This window comes from Phocoena sinus, chromosome 13 (genome assembly GCF_008692025.1).
Source record: "Phocoena sinus isolate mPhoSin1 chromosome 13, mPhoSin1.pri, whole genome shotgun sequence".
Classification (NCBI taxonomy): Eukaryota; Metazoa; Chordata; class Mammalia; order Artiodactyla; family Phocoenidae; genus Phocoena; species Phocoena sinus.
This window is the reverse complement of record NC_045775.1, coordinates 61719982-61741322: the sequence shown is the minus strand read 5'-3', so window position 1 is coordinate 61741322 and position 21341 is coordinate 61719982. Positions and strand designations below refer to the sequence as shown.

Here is a 21341-nt window from a genome sequence, read left to right as displayed (position 1 = left end):
ATGAAAATACTATACTCTAGTTAGTAAACTTGTTTTTCTCACATGGGTATGGATTAGCTATTCTGAAACTACTTTATACTGCACTAGGACTGAACCAATAAGTAAAATATAATGAGAGCCAGGTTTCTCATTATCAGAGAAAGAAGTGATAAATAAGGAAAGAGGGAAGGAGAGAATGAATCCTCTGGTGTTTGACTGGAATCATAGACATCAAATATGAACTCATGATTTTAAAATATAGTCACAAAAGATATAGATGTGTTAATAAACATACATATATTTCTTAGCTCTGTCCACTGAGAGGGCCTAGAGGCAATAACACCTCAGTAGAACTGAGCATGCTAAGTGCTCAGATCTTGGTTTCTAAAAACCATTCCCCAAAACAAGGAACTAGATAGAGCTCCTTGGAGAAGTAACTGGTTCCAAAGCAAGGGCAGGGAAAGTGCAAGATGAGCTTGGAACATTTTATAGTGCCAGCAAGTAAGGGATTGTTCAAGAAAGGATAGGGACTGGTGGAAAATACACAGGAAAGCCAGTCTGAAGGCGCCCCTAATGGCCAAAGCCAGAATAAGTTGAACAGTAACATGAATAATGATTGTATTAGATTATAACCCACGAAATAAAATAAATATCTGTGAGGTCATGCTGATATAAATAATTGGACAAATAAATAAATGGAGGGAAAGGGACAGCACTTTTCCTCACAGGAGAATTCCATTTAATAACTACATATATTAAAATTATTAATATTATCAATATTAATAATAAATATTGTTGTAGGCAGGATCCACCAATGGATGTTAAAGGTAGTGGACGAAAGTTTGAGGAGAAACAGGATATTTGCATAGTATTAAAGTATATCTCCCATAAGAAATGTATTAATTATTTACAAAGGTAAAAGTAATAACTTTGCAGTAGAGAAACTCACCGCCTTAACCAAATGATCAATAATGAGATATGTATGTGGGCATCATATATACCTGATATGATGCGCTGAGAAGGGGGCAGTATCACTCCTTTTCTACAGTATTTTTGCAAAAAAAAAAAAAAATGTATAACCTCAATCCAGAGTTTCTTAACCTCAACACTATTGACATTTGGGGCTGGTAATTCTTTGTTGTGGGGCTGTCTTGAGCACTGTAGGATGTTTAGCAGCATTCCTGGCTTCTACTGACTCGATGCCAGGAGCATCACCACCACTGCCATCACCCAGCATTGTTACAACCCAAAATGTCTCAGACATTGTCAGATGTCCCATGGGAGGCCAGATCTCCCCTAGTTGAGAACTACTGCCTCAATCTAACCATAAACAAATATTGGGCAGACCCAAATTAAGGGACATTCTGCAAAATAAATGACTGGGGACTTCTACAGCGGTCCAGTGGTTAAGACTCCGCACTTCCACTGCAGGGAACACAGGTTTGATCCCTGGTCGGAGAACTAAGATCCTGCATGCTGTGTGGCACAGCCAAAAAAAAAAAAAAATTAAATGACTGAAAGTAAAGTGTAAGTATCAAGGTCTTGAAAAATAAGAATGAGGAACTATAACACATTGGAAGAGTCTCAGGAGGCATGATGATTAAATGAAATGTGGGATACTGGATTGGATCAGAAAAAGGACATTAGTAGAAAATCTGGTGAAAATGGAATGAAATCATAGTTTAGTTAATAGTATTGTACCAATGTTGATTTCTTGGTTCTGATCATCGTAATATAATATGTGAACATTAGAGAAGCTGGGTGGAGGGTATAGAGGAACTGTCTAAACTATTTTTGCAACCTGTATGTAAGTCTAAAATTATTTCAAAATAATAACCATTAAACACTAAATCATGTTATATAGTCTTTGTGATGCCAAAGGGAACGTCTCATTGTGGTGCTAGTATTTGAGTTATCTTCTATTTCTGACAAGTATGAATGGCTTCCCATTTGTGAAAATGATGTAAAGTATTGTTTACAAAATTATAATGACCAAAATATGAATCAATACAAACAAAAATGTTAAGTTAATAATAACACGTGTGGCATGAGGATGTGGTAAAAACTGCAAAAGTGATACTCAATAAAGTTTGAGGAATAGTGATCTTAAGTTCAGTCTCCCACCTTTGATGCTCCTCTTTTTTCTTCTCCATCCACCACCTACTTACAAACATCAAGAAGTAAGATGCCTTAAAATGCATATATAGTATGCTACTTTCTGTGACAGAAAAAGGAGGGAATAGGAAAGCATACGTGTATCTGCATAGCTTTACAAATAGAAACATAGGAAGGACAAATCCAAAAACAATGGAGTTGGGTACCTATAAGGCATGGTAGGAATTGGGGTGAAAGGGATACAACAAAGGAAAGAGTGACACTTTTCTGAGTTAACATTTTTGTATTGTTTTGACTTTTGGAAGCATGTTAATGTCCTACATATGTAAAAAATTAAGAAGGATGGGAGGGAGGAGCCTAAAACTAAAAGCAAATGGAAACAAATGAACCCAGTTGTATTTAGATGAATAACCATAACCAAACTGAAGGGAAAATTTAAAAAGGGCTAATCCAAGTGGCTTATGAGCATAGGCTTTGATTATACACACTCAAGTTGGGAGAGGAAATTGCAAACAAATCTCAAACTCTTTTTAGCAGGCTCTTTTTTTTTTTTTTTGTAGTGGTATATACAAACAATTCTGAACTGATTTTAGATATATTATAGGATTAAGCAAATTAGTGAATGAGATGATGTCGTTGAGAGCCAGGATTCTCACTGTGGAAGAAAGCACATGCATATATGGGATAGAGGAAGGCAAAAAACTCTGTGAGAATGATTACAATTGGAGGTATTGGTGTAAACTCATGATCTCTAAAATGTGTGTGCATACATGCTTATATAAGTACACATGTATGTGTATATGTGTGCGTGTGTGTATGTGGATTATATGCATATATTTCCTAGCTCTGTGCACTGAGAGGGCTTAACTCCCCATAGATTGTCCCCAAGTAGCAATGAGCACACCTAGCACCCAAATCTTGATCTCTAATAACCTTCCCACTAAAAGAAACCAGGGCTGTTCAGAGAAATGGCTGATTTCAGAGCTGGGCATGGTAGATACCAGATGAACCTGCAACACCTTATTATGACAGAAAGTAAGGAAGTCCTGAAAAAAAAAATCATGGGGGCATGTCACAAGGACACAGGCTGTAGCTTGACAGATCTCCCGCTTGCCAAACCTGGGACAATTTGAGCATCAAAGTAATTAGGTATAGTAATGAATATAAACCATTGAAAAAATGGAAACCCATGAATCCATACCAATAATAAAATAGATAAATTAATGGGGGAGAAGGAGAGAGCGCTTGCTTATGGTAGAGTGCTGAGTGACAACTGATAAACATGGAGGGAAGACCAAAGCGAAGAAGAATCCTCGATAGATGCTAAACCTAAGGGGAGATTTTAACCAGGAGCAGTATATTCACATGGTCTTAAATTGTCTCCTCAATTGCTTCCTAGTTGCAAAAGAAAATATAATACCTAGATGGTGGAGAAATCAGACAACGTCTTGACTGGGTGATCCAAATCAATATCACCAATGAGAGACAAATGAACACTGTATATTGTATACCTCCAGATGTGATGCCCTGAGGAGGACATAACATCACATGTAATATTCTGGCCCGAAATGCATGTCTTATATCTTATTATAAGCATTAGATAAACCAAAACTAAGGGGGGAAAAAGGAGACAGGGAACTTTTGAAGAGTTGACATCCTTCAAAAATGTCAATATCATATAAGAAAGAGACAGACTGTGGAAACAGTCCAGATTAAAGTAGGCTCAGTAGATAACTAAATGTAATACCTAATCCTAAATAAACAAAAATGCTATGCAGGATTTTATTGGGTTGATTTATAAAATTAGGGTATGGACAGATCAATATTAAATTTATTAAAGTTAAAAACCATACTGTGATTATGTATGAGAATAGCCCTAATTCTTAGGAACACTGAAATATTTGGGGATAAAGGGTCATGATATATGTAATTTACTCCCAAGAGACTCCAAAAAGAGATACTGTGTGTGCAAAGAAAGAGAGAGAGAACACAAATGATGGAGTGTATGGGGTAAAATGTTGACAGTGGATGGATCTGGGAGGAGGGTATATGGTGCTCCTTATACTACATCTATTCTTAGAACTTTCTGATAAATTGAAAATTATTTCCAAATGAAAAATTTTAAAAATAAAAAAGAATGTGATCGTTAGTGATGACTGAATGTTCTGCATCCTTGAGAGAGACTTTATTGAGATTTAACAAGGCCATTGCATGCAGAGAACTAGGCTGAGAGGGCCTGGTTCACCTTTGAAAGTCATAGTCTAGAGACCAAAGTGCTGTATTGATAAACAGGCCTGCCAGTTTTCTTGTTCTCTTATTCTAACACTGTTTCTAAGGAATCCAGTAGAACTGCACCCCAAGGCAGTTAACTTAGTTAAGTCCCACCCAGACTCTAGTATGTGTCCATCTGTCTCAGAGGAGGCCATCAGACCTAGGTACAGGCCACTGAAAAGAACTGTAGAAAGCAGCACAGACGCAGAGTGTGAGCTACAGGCTCATACTGGTTGAGCTTAATAGAGTTTGTGTAGCTTCCATGCCTGGAGTGGGATAAATTAGGTAGCTTGTCATCCCAGAGCTCTTAGTCTCAGCACTGGCATTGAGAGACTTCAGCAAGAATTTAAAAATAGAAAACTTAGAGCTGAGTAATGAACTGCCCTCCACACCCCACTGGTGATTTACCCAGGCTTCATCAGCCCCAAAAGACATGGTGTTCTTTTCAGTAAATCAGAAAATACTGATACCATTAATTCCATCACTGAAATTAGGAATTCGATAGTAGAGAAGGTAGTTTTATTAAATGCATATATATGTCCACATCTGAAAAGTAATACCTGAAATAGCTTTAAGAAATCATGTTTTCATGTTTTTCCAATTAAACTTATTTGTTTTTCTTTCACCTTTCTTTTGTTAGCTCCCTAGCATGCAAACAGTAAAAGTTTTTTTTAATTTTCTGAGAAAAAAATTTAATTAAGAAAATGCTATCTTTTTCATAGTTTTTTCCTTGGGATTTGGAGGAAAAGCGTAATCATATTTGTAGACGACCTTTAGAACAAGGGACACTCCAAGTGTCTGTCATGCTCCCTAGGAGAAACTGTCTTGACGGGTCTTTGGACACTATAGGATAGAAATACTAAGATTAGAATAGGAAGTCAAGGAAATATTTCTTCTAAAGCAGAGCTCTGCAAGGCCTGGGGACAGCAAAAGGAAGTGGTAGAAGCCCTTTTACTTGCCAACTAACATAGGCGTGACCTAAAAGAGACCTGAGAGGGCCTTTTGGGGCCGTGCTGACCCAGGCCAACCAACGTGTCTGTCTCTCTCCCCCTCTCCTCTCATCTTTAGCATCCCTTTCTTGGCTGAGGGTGTAGGGGCTTTTCTCTGTTTTAGCAAAATTTGGGGGACTTCAGCCAATTCCCATCCTGTCTGAGGAAGTTCATAACAGCCATTCTAAGAGAGTGGATAGAAGAGGAAGCTTGGCCAAGTAGGGCAAGGCCCATACTGCCCATTTGCCCAGCTGGGCAGTGAAGACAGACAAGGGAAGAAGGTGTGCCTAAGAGCCCAGGCTCTGGCATTGGATTGACTCTAGGCCTCTCTTTGTTCTGCACGGAGTGATAGCCATCTACAGTCTTCATCAACTGTTATCTCTTGGAAAGGGAGAAGTAAAGAAATGTCTTGAGTCCAAAAGCACTTATATGTATCTCATTGCTAGAAAGCCAGCTCGAAGGCCCTTCTTCTATGTAATGATGTGAGTCTGGGATGGTGACCCCTCTAGAAGTTTATAGAGGGGAGCTAGCACCTTCCCTTTCATCACCCCTACCTTTGAAAGGCACTGATTTCATTTTTCTTTTTTAGCTTTATTCAGTTACAATTTTAAAATATTTATTAGAGTGATACCTGAGGCTAAAGCTGGCTGGGAAAGAAAGCCTTTGACAAAATATATTTAGTTAACAGGTTTCCATCTGTTCAGCCAGTGTCCACACAGGTGTAATATATTGCCTCATGTAAATATTGCATGGCCCATTTATGCCTTGGTTCAGCGTTTCTGTGTTGTCTGTGTGTCTGGTTTGTTTCTGGCATGTGCATGTGGCTATATCAACGGAGTAATTTGGGCAAAGTCAACGCAGCAAGTCATGAAACTCGTACTTGAACCCAGACCTTCCAACCTGAAAGCTCATATAGTTGCATATGTGGTACTGGACACATCCACCTTTATTTGTTCATTGTTGAATTCTGAGCTCCTAGAATGGTGCTTGGCACATGGAAGGCATTTCACAAGTATTTATTAAGCAAATGAGTGATTATTAGGATAGTCTTGTGTTTTGATTCCGTCCAATGTTAGTTTCATTACAGGCCTGCCTCTGAGAGCCGTCTGCTAAGAGCATGTACTCTTAGCAGCATGACAGCCCTTATGGAAGAGATGACTCTGCCTTATAGTGATTACTCATTTATTTTCTTAATTGCGATACAGTCCGTAGCCATTCTTTCTCTTACTATGTTTTAAATTTCATGCTTCAAGTCTACTATAGGTGGTAGTGAAGGATGCTAGGGGGTTCTGAGATCCTGATTTGTCTTATCTGTCTGATGAATTACTGGGGTGGGGGTTTGGATATTTTACAGCTTTTAGATCTCTTCCTCCAGTGGGATTGGTCAACCTACCTTGCTGACTATGGTCAGCCCACCTGCAAGTATCTCCGGGTAAACCCTGTGACAGCTCTGACCCTGCTTGAGAAGTGAGTACCCATCCAGTGGTCTGTGTTGGGGGGTGGGGAAATGGGGATGGCGGGTTGGTATAGAGGATAATTTTCTCTTTGCCAATACCTTGAAAAGACTGCAAAGAGGCCCCATTCTTAAAGTCTCCATAGGTGCTCTCAGCAGTCTCCATCATTGGATTTGGCAAGCCAGTCTTCCTCTTGTGGCCTCTTAATTCCTGAGCCTTGACAAGCTAGGGCAAGTATGGGTCAGTTGGGCTCTGACATTACCTCAGAGCTTACCTAGAGATGACGAGAGGAGAAAGGAAGATGCCTTAGTTTGGGGCTCCGTTCAGCCTGGTGAACAGAGTGAGCCTGGCCCCAGCCATCTGGAGTATGATGATGGATAGGGGACAGCCCCACAGAACAGATGGCTTCTGGCTCCTAGCAGAGAAGCTCCTGAAATTACTGAAGCCTTCACCTGCCCCTCCAAGCCCCGCCCCTGCCAGACTGAGCTTCCCAAGAAAGCTGTGTTGGAGGTGCCTAATTCTTGCCTTAGGCAGTCACTGGCCCGCAGAAGTCCTGCTACAGGGCTGTAGCATCTCTGACGGAGAGATGCTTCCACTGAGATTGAGTTAGCCAGGTCCGGAGCATCTCACTAACCAATAAGTCACCCAGATGCTGGAATCTGCTATTCATTGTAGCCTGGCTCTGGCTTTAGCTTACCTAGTTGAGAGCTGGCAGACCAGAGACTAAGACCCATGTAAAAGGGAAGCTTTTTCTTGTCATCAAACTAGATAACCGCTGGCTTCTTAGCAGCTTCCTAGGAGAGTGCCTTGCATCTCGACAGTGTAGCAAGTCTACGTATATAGCCAGCCAAGCATGTCTCAAATCCTAGCAAGGCAAGGATCAGAGTCCAGGAGGCCAGAGTGGAGCCTTAGACAGAAGCAGAGGCTGAGGTGTACCTTCCTACTGTACAGTATAACAGTGGAGAGAAGGGGAGGGGCAGAGGTGTGTGTTTGGAGCCAAGAAACCAAGAGCCCAGAGTTGACTTTCTCCAGATCAAGACAGAGACTGATGTTTCCATTTTGACTTTGTTTCCATGGTTCTCTCTCCCAATGACCTTCTTCCCTAGGATATCTAGAGAGTAAGTATATTATTCACTTGGGCCTTTTCCATCGCTTTGAGGCAAGTCCTTCCGGTCTCCTCATTGACACTAGTGACTACACTAATATCCCTACCCTGTGAGTTGTCCCCACCCTGACATACTAATCTACTGAACCAGTCTGGTGCCGACTGGCTGGCCCCCTCCTCTCTCCTTGGTCCTTAGAGTGACCCTCGGCTTACCAGTTCCTTTGGGGCTGGGAGTGGTTACAGGGGTTTTCCCCCATCGGTGCCAGGTGAAGGGTTGTTCCCAGCCAGCTTCCTGGCACACACAATACCCTTGCTAGTCCAGGGCCTAGCCCTGACTAGCCCTGGCAATTCAGCCCTGACACACGGGAGCTCCTCAGCAGTCTCCCCTCCCTCCCAGTGGTGAGGCCCATGGCTTTAAGATCTCCCGTCGAAGACTCTTTATTAGAGGCAAGACCTCATCCCAGAGTTCTCAGTACCCAGCTGAAATGGCTTTTGAGTTGGTACTTAGATGTCCTATTCATTATGTCTAAATGGGCTCTAGGATTCCCTTTGGCCCGTTGCCTCTCCACCGTTCTTTACTCCTCTGTTCCCGAGAATCTCTAGATCCAAGAAGTACTGGCTCATCTACTTCCTATGGATCAACAATAGGCTAAAATAATCAGCCTCTCGGGAGCATTCTGGAGGCCTAGCCAGTAATAAAGCCATGTGCTTAGCCCGAGCGATCAGCAGGGTTTAAAACCTCCCTTCCAAACACAACAGGGCCAAAGGCCACCCAGGTCACTAAAATCTGTATTTCCCAGCCTCATAGGAATCAATCCCTTGACCTGACCCATTCCTGCTTTCCCCTTGATACTCTCTCCTTTTCAACCTGACACTTCTTAGCAGGGTGAGACATGGAAAGACCCAAAGACCTGATGAGGACATTTCAGGAAAGAGAAGAGGGCCCTGTTCACTGAGAGGTGGCCATAGCCAAAGTAGATCCAGATCCTAGGCTTACAGAATGCAGTGGGGCGTGGGGAGGGCTCTCCTTTGGTTTTAGAGCGTTCCAGGGTACAAACCAGCATGCCACCATCAGCCCTCAGGGCACTTGAGTTTCTCTTTCAAGTAATCCCAACGGCAGATCTTAATGGCTAAAACATCCTGGCCTCTGGGGCCTAGAGACCACCCTCTTTTTCCCTTTCTCCTCCCTTACTTCTGGAACCTCCCTATGGGAGCTGAAAGCCAGCTCTGGCTGCCTATCTCTGGGCTGCTTTGAGGAGTCATGAAACTAATGATCACATAGGATGTTAAATTAAATGTCTTATAAAGGTAGGAAGTGTTTTTATTCCCTTATTGTTTCTTTCTGTTTTGCTTTGTGTTGGTTTTATTTAGATTTATAGTATATCCAGAAAAGGTAAAGGAGCTGTTCTCTGGGATAAATGATCCTAAATCAAGCCAGTTCCACAAACATAATTGTGCAGTTAATGTTTAAGGGACCAAATACAATAATCATCATAGCCTTGGGGACCTTTGTGCTTTCCTTACAACCTAAACCTCTAAACCTCTGTCATCTCTCCTTCTTCCTCCCATCCAAGCACAGGCCTCCACATGTGGGTGGTCGTACCTTATTCACAGTGTCTAAGCATGCTTGATGAGTAATTCCAGGCTGACGGCCCTAAAGCTTAGGTCAGAGAAAGAAGTCTCAATTCGTTCGTGGCTGTCACTGTCAGCCAGAGCCATAAAGCAACGGTGCTCATTAGAACCTCCCTACCATATGGATATAAATGTCCTTATGGGCTCTCTGGCCTTTTGACTGGCCTCTAGTCTGTCCCTCTGCACATGGCCACCCCACAGAAAAAAAAAACATGGGCCAGGATTGGCCAAAGGCCCTGGGAAGTCTGCGTGAGAGCAGTTTACTCCCCAGTGCCAGGTTCCTTCCGTCCCCTCTCCTAGCCTATCTCCGTGCAGGCCAGGGGACTGTGAAGTCAGAGCTGGCCAAGTTCCTGGGGGACGGTGGTGAGGAACCGCCTAGCCTGACCCCAAGGAGAAATGAGTCTGGGCAGTGTCCTTCATTCTCTACCACTAGAACTATCCGTGGGCTGGAGGTCCAGTGTGCAGAGGCTGGGGCCAGAGTTAACAATCACCAACAGATGTCAGGGGCTGTGGGCCCTTTTTGGGGAATAACAGATTCCTGGGATCTGTCACAATGGCTTAGTCGGGCTTGGGGGCTGCTCTGGCGACCTCAGCCTGGCCTTGACTTTCTCCATCCATGCTTCCCAGTTAGGTCTCTCCATCTGGTGGAACTGGTGGCCAGAACTGCCCATGGTTTGTGCTCTAGGAATATTCCGTCCCTGGAGTTTTAGCATGAGCCAGTTAGAAAGTTTTCCAAAGGTCAAGATCTGAAGACATAGCAGCCGTTGAGAACTTAGGGGCTTGTCTTGCCTAAAGCCCCGGTTGGCTCAGTCTTTTGGTGCCTGCTTTCCTCAGCACCATGCACTCTTACCACCTCACTGCCCCTGGGCCCCTACCCCGAGGCAAAGGAAGAGAGATCAGTCAAGCCCTTGGTTTTGTTAGCGGTAGGATAGACTAACCAGGTAGAGCAGGGTTTGGAAATGCACAGTGGCTTTCAGTTACTCATGTTCTTTTGGAATTGCTAGTTAAGAGCATCGTTCTGCTTTACCTTTCAAATACCAGCTGTAAGGTCCCAGCAGGATTTAGTAGGTTTATGAGGTGATGAGAAGACCTTAGACATTCTCTAAGGTCCTGTTGCCCGTCAGGGCTGCAGCAGGTGCCAGATACCTACAACAGAGGCATACCTGGGCGTAGAAGGGAAGGAAGTAGGTAGGGTGGGTATGGATGAGGAGGCGATTGGCCATGGCCGGCTCTTGACTGTTCTCCAAAGGTGACTGAAGTGGGGAGGCCTTTGGGTGCCAGGAGGGCAGCGTCGTGAATAGTAGCAGGTGAGTACACGCCTGACGGTGGAAGTGTTCTGGACTCTCTCAACTCCAGGTGGTGGTTCAGACACACTGGCCACCATTGCTGCCTCAAACACTTTGCTCTCTTTCTTCCCTTCTCCGTTTAGGATGAAGGACACTAGCCGCAAGAACAACATGTTTGCACAATTTCGGAAAAATGAGCGGGACAAGCAGAAATTGATTGACACTGTGGCCAAGCAACTCCGGGGACTCATCAGCAGCCACCACTCATGAAGGCGGGCCTCAGGCCCACAGAGGCTGCTGGCTGCAGCCCCAGAGTCCGGACCCCAGCACTGGCTGGCCCTGCATTTGTGCATTCTTCTTCAAAGAGAGCAAATGTATTTTTTTAATAACCTATGTACAGTATTCGCATAACCTTTCCCTATAGTGAAAGAGGCACAAGGGTAAGCAAGTCCACGAGCTGTTGCTAGGCTGGGCTTCAGGGGAAGTCACACTACACCGTCTGTATTTTCCTAGAGATGGCGGTGTCATCGGTCCAGTATGATAAACCACCTTTCATCTGTGGCTCTAGAGCTTAGATCTGGGGCTCAGAAACTACACAGACAGAATGGGGACTTGGCACTGGGAGGTAAGGTGAGTAGGCAGAAGGATAATAAAGTACATCCTGTTTACTCCCTGGTGCCCCATTCACCATGTAGGTGAGGCCAATTCTTCTTGATGCAAGGAAAGGGCCTGGAAAACATTACTACTTAGTCTGTCAAAGACCAGCACACAGTTCTGGAGGTTCATCTCTTCAGTCCACTGACTTTCACTGACCGGTGAACAAGCGTGCTGTGTGGCAAGATGACGGCTTCGCTCCAGTACCCCCAAGGATGGCATTTTTTAGCCTAGATCTGACCCAATGCTTTTACTTCTAAGTTTTCTGGGGCCCGGTAGAGCTGAGTATGCAGCGGGAAGAATTGGACCTCATGACTAACTGTAGGCTGCCCCACACCAGGAGGAGATCTTGAAAGCCAGTGCAAATGGAATCAGAGCCCCAGCCCTTCCCCATTCCTGTCATTGCCTTCTTTCAGGGTCAGGGTACTGGGTTCAGGGCATAGGTCAACAGTTATTCCATAGACAGAGTCTCAGACTTGGCCTCTTCCAGCAGTGTCATTGGGATAGTAGGATTCCAGAAGCCTGAAAATGGCCCTTACTTTACCCTTAGGTAAAACCTTGGAATCATTCCTTTGTGTTTTAAAGCCAACTTTCTGGCCACCATCTTTAAAGGAAATGTCATCAACTCTGTACTGTGGGGACAGCTATAGCTGGACTGGATGCCTTTAGGGATGGAACCACTGTCACCGTGAAGTAGAGCGGGTCAGCCATGGCTAGTGGTTTGTTACCCATGGCACAGCTGTCCCTCACTAAGTCATATCCTGGATAAGCTTTTCTTGCTCTAGCCCAAAGCTTCCATCCCCTTTTGAGATCCCCATAGCTACCTTTTGGCTTCATCTGAGAAGGATTGCCTGTAATCCTATCCCTCAAGCTCTGGAGTTTGCAAAGGAGCCTGGACCAGCTAGCTTGGAGGCTGTGTCCTCTGTCCCAAATGGGCTCCCGAGACTTAACGCAAGGGCTTCACTATGAGGTCAGGCAGAGGAACCTGCCCTTTAAGACACTTCAGGAAGATGCTACTAAGGCTGCTGGCAAGCGTATAATTGTGCACCACCAAACAACAACAAATAAGCCACACAGTCACTTCCAGCGTGGGTTAGTGGAAGGAAAGACTACTCCGACAGAATTCTTCACTCCCTTTGTCAGCTGCTGAGTTGCTTCTAGGGAAGGCAGTGCTTCCTTTTTCACACACCCCCACCAAATATTGTACCACGACTTAAAAACCATGAGGAAGAAAATATGCACACCGACAGGCAGGCTTCCTCAAAGCTGGAGACCAGGCTGCGTGTGGGCTCTGCAGAAGCCTTTCTGAGGCTCATCCTAGGGACTAGGCAGTTTGCCCAGGTCTTAGAATGAGGCTCAGAGATGAGTGCTGCCACCCAGAACTTCCATAGCCAAGGAAACGCACGGGTCCGTGGGAATGAGACCCAAAATACCATCTCTCAGGCTCTGGACTTTATTAGAAAAGAACGAGAAATGACCACGCTAATCCCATTGCTTCAGAAGGGCCCCAAGCACCCTCCTTCACTAGATGCCAGTTTACAGCAAGATCTCTTCCGCTTTGCGTGCTGAGGCTTTGAAGTGGAATGGAGAGAACCTTAAGCATATCACAATATTTTTCAACTGTTATCATTGCTGGCCTGGTCTCAAACCTGTACCCTGGGGCTTCCCTGGTGGCACAGTTGTTGCGAGTCCGCCTGCCGATACAGGAGACGTGGGTCCGTGCCCCGGTCCGGTAAGATCCCACATGCCGCGGAGCGGCTGGGCCCGTGAGCCATGGCCGCTGAGCCTGCGCATCTGGAGCCTGTGCTCCGCAACGGGAGAGGCCACAACAGTGAGAGGCCCGCATACCGCAAAAAAAAAAAAACAACAAAAAACCTCTACCCTGGAGAAACAGTGCTATAGAAGAGAAAGTGAACAGGGTGGAAGAATGGGGGTTACTCTGCCCCTTGCACACAGAGGTCCCTCTACAGATAACGCTTATTCAAGCCCAGGACTCATAGGGTGGATCCTTTGCTAGATCCCTTCTTCCCTCTCGGTCTGCCTCAGCCTTCCGTAACGAAACCAACATGCAGCTACTGAGTTGTCTGTGGGGACACACTCTTGGTGAGCAGAGAAAGGTAAAAAAACAGAGACCAGCAATGTCCAAGCTGTTTGAATTGGTGAAGTAGGAGTTTTCAGTTTTGTCTATAGGCCTCTAGCTGCGCCAGCCCTTGTGATGACTTGTGCAAAGCATGGGTGTCCATGCCCTTCAGACTCCTGACATCTGGGCTCAAATGCCCAGAGGTGTAGAAGTGCCCTGGAGGCCTCAGTAAGACGCGAGAACATGGGTGCCTGGAGGTCTTTCCGTCTTCTAGTTGGCTGAGTTCTTGGGAAAACCAGGTCCATATTCCTGAAGGGACAGTCAGGTTCAGGACCCTAGTGGGTTTCAGTAGTACTTTAGGCAGCTGGTACAGTTTTAACGTATCTCATAGCAAAATCACTTTCAGTAGACTGTAAATGAAGCTCTTGGGGATGGGGAAGAACAGGACCTGGAAATTGGAAACAACAGAGAGTCCCCACTGGTAAAGGGAATATACAGGCTTACAGGGAGAAGTCCCCAGTATTTTCATTGTCTCCCAGGCCTCCAAGTCAGCCTGCACACTTGACAAGTTCTTGCTCAGCAAATCCCAGGCCCAGGGCCCTTTATCCCCAAGATTGGCATTGCCCATGACTCTCCCCATGAGGCCTCCGAGCACACTCCCTGGGGCCTGCTGCAGAAATCCCCCTCACCGTAGCCTCGCTTCTCCCAAGACTCTGCACCTGGCTGCTTCCATTGCCTCTTGTGTTTTTCTTTCTTTTGCCTGAGTTTGCAGTTACTTTTCACTAATATGTTGGAAATGGCCTTTTTATTTTGCACATTTATGGGGGATATTTAGGAAAGTCCATTTTTAACTCTAAAGGGAACTCTTTTCTTTAAAACCAGTAAAGCTACTGATACAGATGGGCCTCAAGGTTAGTAGAAAGCCTCTTATGTGGAAAGAGCATGTTTATTCCTCCTGTACGTTTTCCTCTTTTAACTGCTATTAAATAAGACAGCCTACGTACCTGTTCAAAAGCCACAGTGTCGTCTCACGGTGTTTTGTTCTCCCGCCCCTTTTGCACACTGCAGCCATGGTTGGTGATCGGGATGATGGCCATTGCACCCCTTGAGCCGGACTGAGGACTAGAGCAGGCAGAAGCCTGGAGGGGAGGAGAAAGCCTGCCTGCCAGACAAGGCAAGGAGTCGAATTGTGGCCTTGGAAACATTCCAAATTGCTGGGCCAGGCTTTCCTGTCTCTACAGTTAACACTGGCATCGTCGTCATCAAGAGGAATAACCCTTGACATGCCTGGTTTGTGGGCAGCACCAGGCTAGGCAACTGGGGGCTCAGTGTGTTCTGAACACCAGCCCTGCCGTGGAAAGGCTCCTGGGTAAGATGGAGGGTTTATCTAGAGGAAGGAGCAAAATGAGCCCGCCTTAGAGCTCGGTGGCAGAGAGGGACAGGCATCACGGTCTGGTGTAGGAACGGGTCTGGTCAGGGAAGACAGCACAGGGAGATCAGGATGTTCATTAGCTGGGCCTTGAAGGAATTAAATTCAATATGGTGCCGACCACATTAGAGTGAAAAGTTGGCACAAGTCTGGTGTACACTGGGAGGAGAGTGGGGACCTGGTAGTCATATCTGAAACCATGGTGAGTAAGGCCCGAAATGTCTGTGTAACAACACCCAGCCTTCTTGGCCCTGAGGCTGGCATGGAAGCCATGGGAATAGGCTGGAGAGAGTTTCTTCAGTTATTAACAAGCCTGACTACTGCAACTGGGCTTTGGTGCCTGAGAGAGACCTGGGCTTCACTTCCTGCTGTGCCACTTACTAGCTGGATGACTTTGAACAATTAACTCCCTAAATCTCATAATCCTCAGTGAAAGCAGAACCTAGTGCCTAATTTACAGGCTTGCTGTGAAGTGTAAATGACCTATGCATGGTCGATATGCCTAGCCAGTTCCTAGCCACAGCACATGAACTCTTTCAGGCCTTTCCCTCCCTCCCCTCAAATTCCACAACATTTTGTGGCTGAGCATTGGACAGAAGTGTCCACAGCTTCTCTGCCTCCTGGCTTCCACTCCCCAAGCCCATCACAGGCTTAATGGTACTGAGGCCCCTCGAGCACCTGTGTAGACACAGAGGAACAAGCCCTTCACATCAGCCAGCCAGTTGCCTGGCTCGGAGTTGAGCCAGTCCTTCAGGTAGAATCTGCCCCTGAATTCCACCTGGAACCTTCTCTGCCAAAATGTATTCCTCCTTTTAGAATTCAGGAGTTCTTGACCAGAGGTCCATGAACCCTTGGAGTGTGTGTGTGTGTGTGTGTGTGTGTGTGTGTGTGTGTGTGTGTGTGTGTGTGTGTGTATGTGAATGCATGTACAGGCGCGCAGGCTTGCATCCACTCATTTTTCTGGCTAGAAGGTACATGGCTTTCATCAATGTCTAAGGAAGATTCAGGACTGAAATCCTGAATAATAACCAAATCCCTCTGGAAGTATAGATCTCCCTGTGAGGAAAAGCCAGACTCTGAGCAGTTACCTCCTCTCCCTGCCTCGTAGAGTTCTGGCAGGGAGATTTTTCAAGACCTACAGCCCTGCCACCCCCCTCTTCCAGGAACCCTCACACGATCCCCAGGTCACACCTAAAGACCAGTACAACCACCGTTCCTAAGCTTGATCTCCCCAAACCAGTTCAAGGTACTGAGGGAGGCACGAGGACCCTGTACTTCTAAGAATACAGAGATTTCCACCTGGTTGAGGGGATCGCAAACCAGAGGGTCCAGTACAGAGGCTTGGGCTGTCAAAGCCAAACTGAACCCAACTCACCCCCCCGAATGTTTCCCACAGCTTCTGAGTCAGCACTGACGGGGACAATGTCTTCTTGCCCAAGGCCTTGTCCAGAGAGGGCTCTGCGGGGAACCAAACCAAACCAGGGACAGATGTGAAGCCGTCGCCAGCTTGCCCCTTGTCTCATCTGCTCACCAGGCAGATGAGAGTGGGGAATGGCTACTGGAAGATAAGGGGAGGGAGGAGAAAAAGTGCCAGACCCTTTCCCCGGAGGCCTCAGCTTTGAATTTAATGGACAATATTTGCTGGGAATGAGAGAGACTCCAGGCCCAAGAGACCAGAAGACAAAGGCTCCTGAGGAAGTGCAGGGAGGAGGAGGGGTGCGGTGGGGGCCAGGCATTGTGCGGGGGGCACCACCCCTCTATCTGTTTCCATCACTGCTGGGGTTAGGGTTACCCTGCATTTGGAGCCCCAGCTGCTCTGCGGGGTCTGTGACATCAGCTGTTGTGATGTTAATGCAGGGGCCTCACACAGGGTTACCCCTTCGCGACTGCCAGCCCTCATGGGCTCCTGGAGAGGATTCCAGCTCCTATTCCCTCAGGGAGGGGGCAGTCTGTGGGCCCAGAACCGAGCCCAAGACAGCAGCCCCCCTCCCGGTCTGAGCCCACTGCTAAGTGTACCTTCCAAGCCCAAGCTGTGACCTTCCTCTCTCCAAAGCTCCAGAAAAGGAATGAAATCTGAACATTGAGATGCTTTTCTGGCCCTAAACAATCCTTCCATTCTCTAGGCTCAATGATGGGTCTATTTCCTCCTGTAAATGGGTCTCGTAATCTTCAACTTTTACCTTTGCTTCTAAGGGTAATTAATTGTATCTCCCTCTTGTTCTCCTCACACACTCCCCTCTCTGTTACAAGGCTCAGGTTAACCTGGGTGGATGGCTTTTCTTTCTTTCTGTTCCACGGAGTGCTTATTTTTAAAGCTGATGGAGTAACGCCCTGCCCTCTCCAGTGAACCTCTTTTCCAGAGAAGACTGCTGGGGAAACACCACTTCCATGGGCACAGGAAAGGGGCCTCAGACTGCCCAGCTATAGGTTTTTCAGATAGCCAGTTCTGAGCAACCATTTCACTTTTGTTCCCCCAGGTATGTTTCCAAGGTTTTAGGGAAGGCGTTTTCAGGTACCACTCAGGAGCAAAGAGGAGGGTTAAGTGGTGATCTGGACACTGGAGACAAAGGGAGGCAAAGATGGGCATGGGAGAAAGTAAGACCAAAGGGTCAGAGTCTCTTTTTTTCCCAGGATGAGGAAAAACGGTAAGGCTTCAAGTGCAGGGCAGCTTGAGGGCATCAAGTTAGGAAGGGTGAGGATAGGGCCCATCCAGGGCAGCTGGCAGAGAAGCTGCTTTGGGGAGCAGGTCATACAGGCAGTAAATTGAACCACAGAGAGACTGATGGTTTCTAGTGTCTGAGTACCTGTCTGGTGCCCCTGCTCTTCAAAGGCAGGAAAGACATCACACGCCTGTCTGAAACTCTTGGCAGCACCTTGCCCAGCCAATGGCACATGGGCACTCATGACCACATCAAGCACACTTGGTAGTGATTTGCTACCAAGGGAGGGGACTGTGCAAGCAGCACTCCTTGCTAGGAGGAATATTTTGTCACTGACGTTCTTTAGAAAGCATATGGTGGTAATAAAAAGCAAACCAACGTTAAGCCAGTTTTATTGTCGTGTAAAATTCTCTGCAAATATGTACCACTCCACTCTTGGTATGCCATGGAATAAGGAACAGGTTGAAAACAGATTGAGTAAGGTGAGAAATCAGAGTAGCAGTTTAATTCCTGATGGGCAGAATGTGGTCCTGGTGGTGGTGGTGAACGTGTGTGTACATGTATATGTACGTGTGTACACAGGTATCTGACAGAACTACTGGAGGATTTCTCCGCTGAGCCCTAATCTCATTTTCCACATATAATCACTGCTAACAGGATGGTGATGTTCTTTCAGATCACTTTACTACATATATACTGACATTTTTCATTAAAAGAATTATAATTATAGTGTATAAAATTACAGGGTTTTTTCCACACTTAATGTATCTTAAACATCTTTCATAGCAACATATAGGACATCTTATCCTATGTGAAGCCCATAAGTATTTCCATTGCATTGTATATACCTTGAGTTTATTTAATTGTGAATTGATGGGTATTTAGGATGTTTGCAGTATTTCACAATTACAAACGATATTTCAAGACATTCGTATACATCTTTGCCTTCTTGCTTAGATATTTCTATAGCATAAAATTTCAGGAGTGGAATTGATTGGTTAAAGCCTATAAATATTATAAATATTAATAAAAATTGTCTTACTCTCTTGAAATCTATCCACATGTGCACAAGGAGACATGTATAAGATTGTTCACTCTATCATTGTTTGTAATGATGAAAAGTTAGAAATAACCTAAATGTCTACCAAGGAGAGAATAGATAAGTTGTGATATATTCATCTAATAGAATACTCTACAGCAGTTTAAATGAACTATAGCTACATGTGTCAACATGAAAACATCTTTAAAAAGTTGTTGAGTAAAAAAGCAAGTTGAAGAATGATAGTGCAATACAATTTAAACTTTGAAAACATGCAGGAGAATGATAAACACCAAGTTCCCTCTGCAGAGGGAACAAAATAAGGTTCACTGGGGTACAGAGGGTTTCTTTTTTTTTTTTACTTTATAAAGTCTTAATTTCCTTTTTAAAAATCTGAAATGAACACGGCAAAATGTTGAAATGTTTTTACACATAGATTTGTAGTCTACATAATGGTTTCAACTTTTTTTTTTTTTTTTGCATTATGCGGGCCTCTCACTGTTGTGGCCTCTCCCACTGCGGAGCACAGGCTCCGGACGCGCAGGCTCAGCGGCCATGGCTCACGGGCCTAGCCGCTCCGCGGCATGTGGGATCCTCCCGGACCGGGGCACGAACCCGTGTCCGCTGCATCGGCAGGCGGACTCTCAACCACTGCGCCACCAGGGAAGCCCGGTTTCAACTTTTTTAGTGGCTGCATAGTATTCTGTGGTGGGACTACCCCTTAATTTAGCCATTTCCTTATTATTTAATTAACTTGCTTTCACTTACTAATTATAACCAAAACTGCTGAAGCAAGCACCTTTGATATCTTTTTGCATATGTACAAACATTTCTATAAGATTCCTAGTAATTCTTAGTAGCGGAATTATTAGGTAAAGGGTATACATTTTATATTTTGCTAGACGATGCCAGCTGTCTCTCAAAAAGGCTGTACTAATTTATATTCTCACCAACAACATAGGAGATTGCCTATTTCCCAGCACCCTCAGTGAGACTGTCAAACTGGAGTTGGGAGAAATGGTTTATTAATTTGCAGTTGCCAATTTCTATTAGGCTGAATCATCTTTTCATGTCTCATTAGCCATTTATAGTATTCTCAAGAAATTGCCTGTTGATACTTCTATCAGTTCGAAGTATGTTCAGCTACAAGTAATTGAAAATGGACTATGAGTACGGTAAAGAATAAGGTAGGGTTTTTTTGTTGTTGTTTATTTGGTTTGGTGTTTTGTTTTGACATAAGAAGAATTCTGGAGCTTTAAGCACAAGCAGTACAGGACTAGAGCATCTGAGGAGCAGAGACCCAGGCACCTTCTGTCTTCCTGTTCTGTCATCCTTAGCATGCTTATCACTTCACAGGCCCAGGGCAGCTGCATCAGCTCCAGACATCACATCCACTCTCCAGGCCGGAGGAAGAAGGAAAAACAAAGAGATAAAGGCCTGTGCACGTTGAATCTGTCCCTCTCTTAGAAGCCTGTGATTTTCATCCTTCTTTAGGTTTGAATATTTATTACCCTAAAATTATGTATTCTCAGAATTATTTAAATTTAAATTGTAATTTAACACTATCCCTTTATATTACCTCCACTTACATCTTTTTTTTTTTTTTTTAATTTGGTTGTGCTGGGTCTGAGTTGCAGCATGCGGGATCTAGTTCCCTGACCAGGGATCGAACCCAGGCCCCCTGCGTTGGGATCACAGAATCTTAACAACTGGACCACTGGGGAAGTCCCAACCTCCAGTTACATCTTACTGGCCAGAAGTGAATCACATAGCCACCCCTAAACCAATCATGGCCAAACCAATCACGGCCAGACTATGATGTCTGATTTAGAGCAATGAGGGTTCATTCCCTGTAAGCTCCATGAGAGCAAGGGGTTCTGTTCACAGCTTTATCCTCACTGCCTAGAAGACTTTCTGCCACATAGAATATGTTCAATAAATTTTGCTGAATCAACTAACTGTATGCATGAATGAAAAGATAAATGAAGCTGGGATAGGGGTGGGAGATCAAGGGATCTGGACCACTATTTGAGCCAATCTGAGTCCTGATAGCAGGGGAGTCATGGGGAATGAATGCTGTCAAGAGAGGGGGTCTGTCATAATATCCTCAACCCACTGATCCAATTGATGCTTTGTGTTTGTTATATATGAGCAAATATTTTCTCCCAGCCTCTCACTCATTTTTTAAACAATTTTCGAATAATTTTAAGTTTACAGAAAAGTTGCAAAGTGGTACAGAGTTCTATATCCCTCACCCAGATTCCTCCATTAACATATTACCATGTGCATTTGTGAAAATTTTAAAAACCAACAGAGTTTTCCTAGCTCCTTAGTCTCCTCTGGTCCGTGACAGTTTCTCAGTCTTGTCTTTCATGTCCTTAACCGCTTTGAGGAGTACTGGTCAAGTATTTTGTTAGAACATCCTTCAGTTTGCATTCCTCTGATGTTTTTCTCTTGATTAGACTGGGGTTATGGGCCTTTTGAGCGAATACCACACAGCTGAAGTGTTCTTCCCATTATATATCAGAGGTTACATGATGTCCCTGTGACATCACTAATGATGTGAACCTTGATCACTTGGGTGAGGCAGCGTCTGCTAGGTTTCCCCACAGTAAAGTTGCTATTTATCCCTCTCCATATTCTGTTTA

The 21341-nt window shown here is 45.0% G+C and overlaps 1 protein-coding gene across 5 annotated transcripts in view; it reads left to right on the top strand.

Annotated features, from left to right (window-relative positions):
* The window catches only part of EXOC6B (exocyst complex component 6B), a 729400-nt gene extending 714817 nt beyond the window's left edge, over positions 1-14583 (top strand). For all 5 annotated transcript variants that reach the window (XR_004352738.1, XM_032652455.1, XM_032652454.1 and 2 more), the window contains 2 exons: positions 6709-6821; positions 10975-14583. Coding sequence is in view for 4 of the 5 variants with exons in the window: in XM_032652455.1 (XP_032508346.1) it covers positions 6709-6821; positions 10975-11101 (240 nt within the window). In the remaining variant the exon portion in view is untranslated. The remainder of the gene's footprint in view (positions 1-6708; positions 6822-10974) is intronic.
* The last annotated feature ends 6758 nt before the right edge of the window (positions 14584-21341 follow it).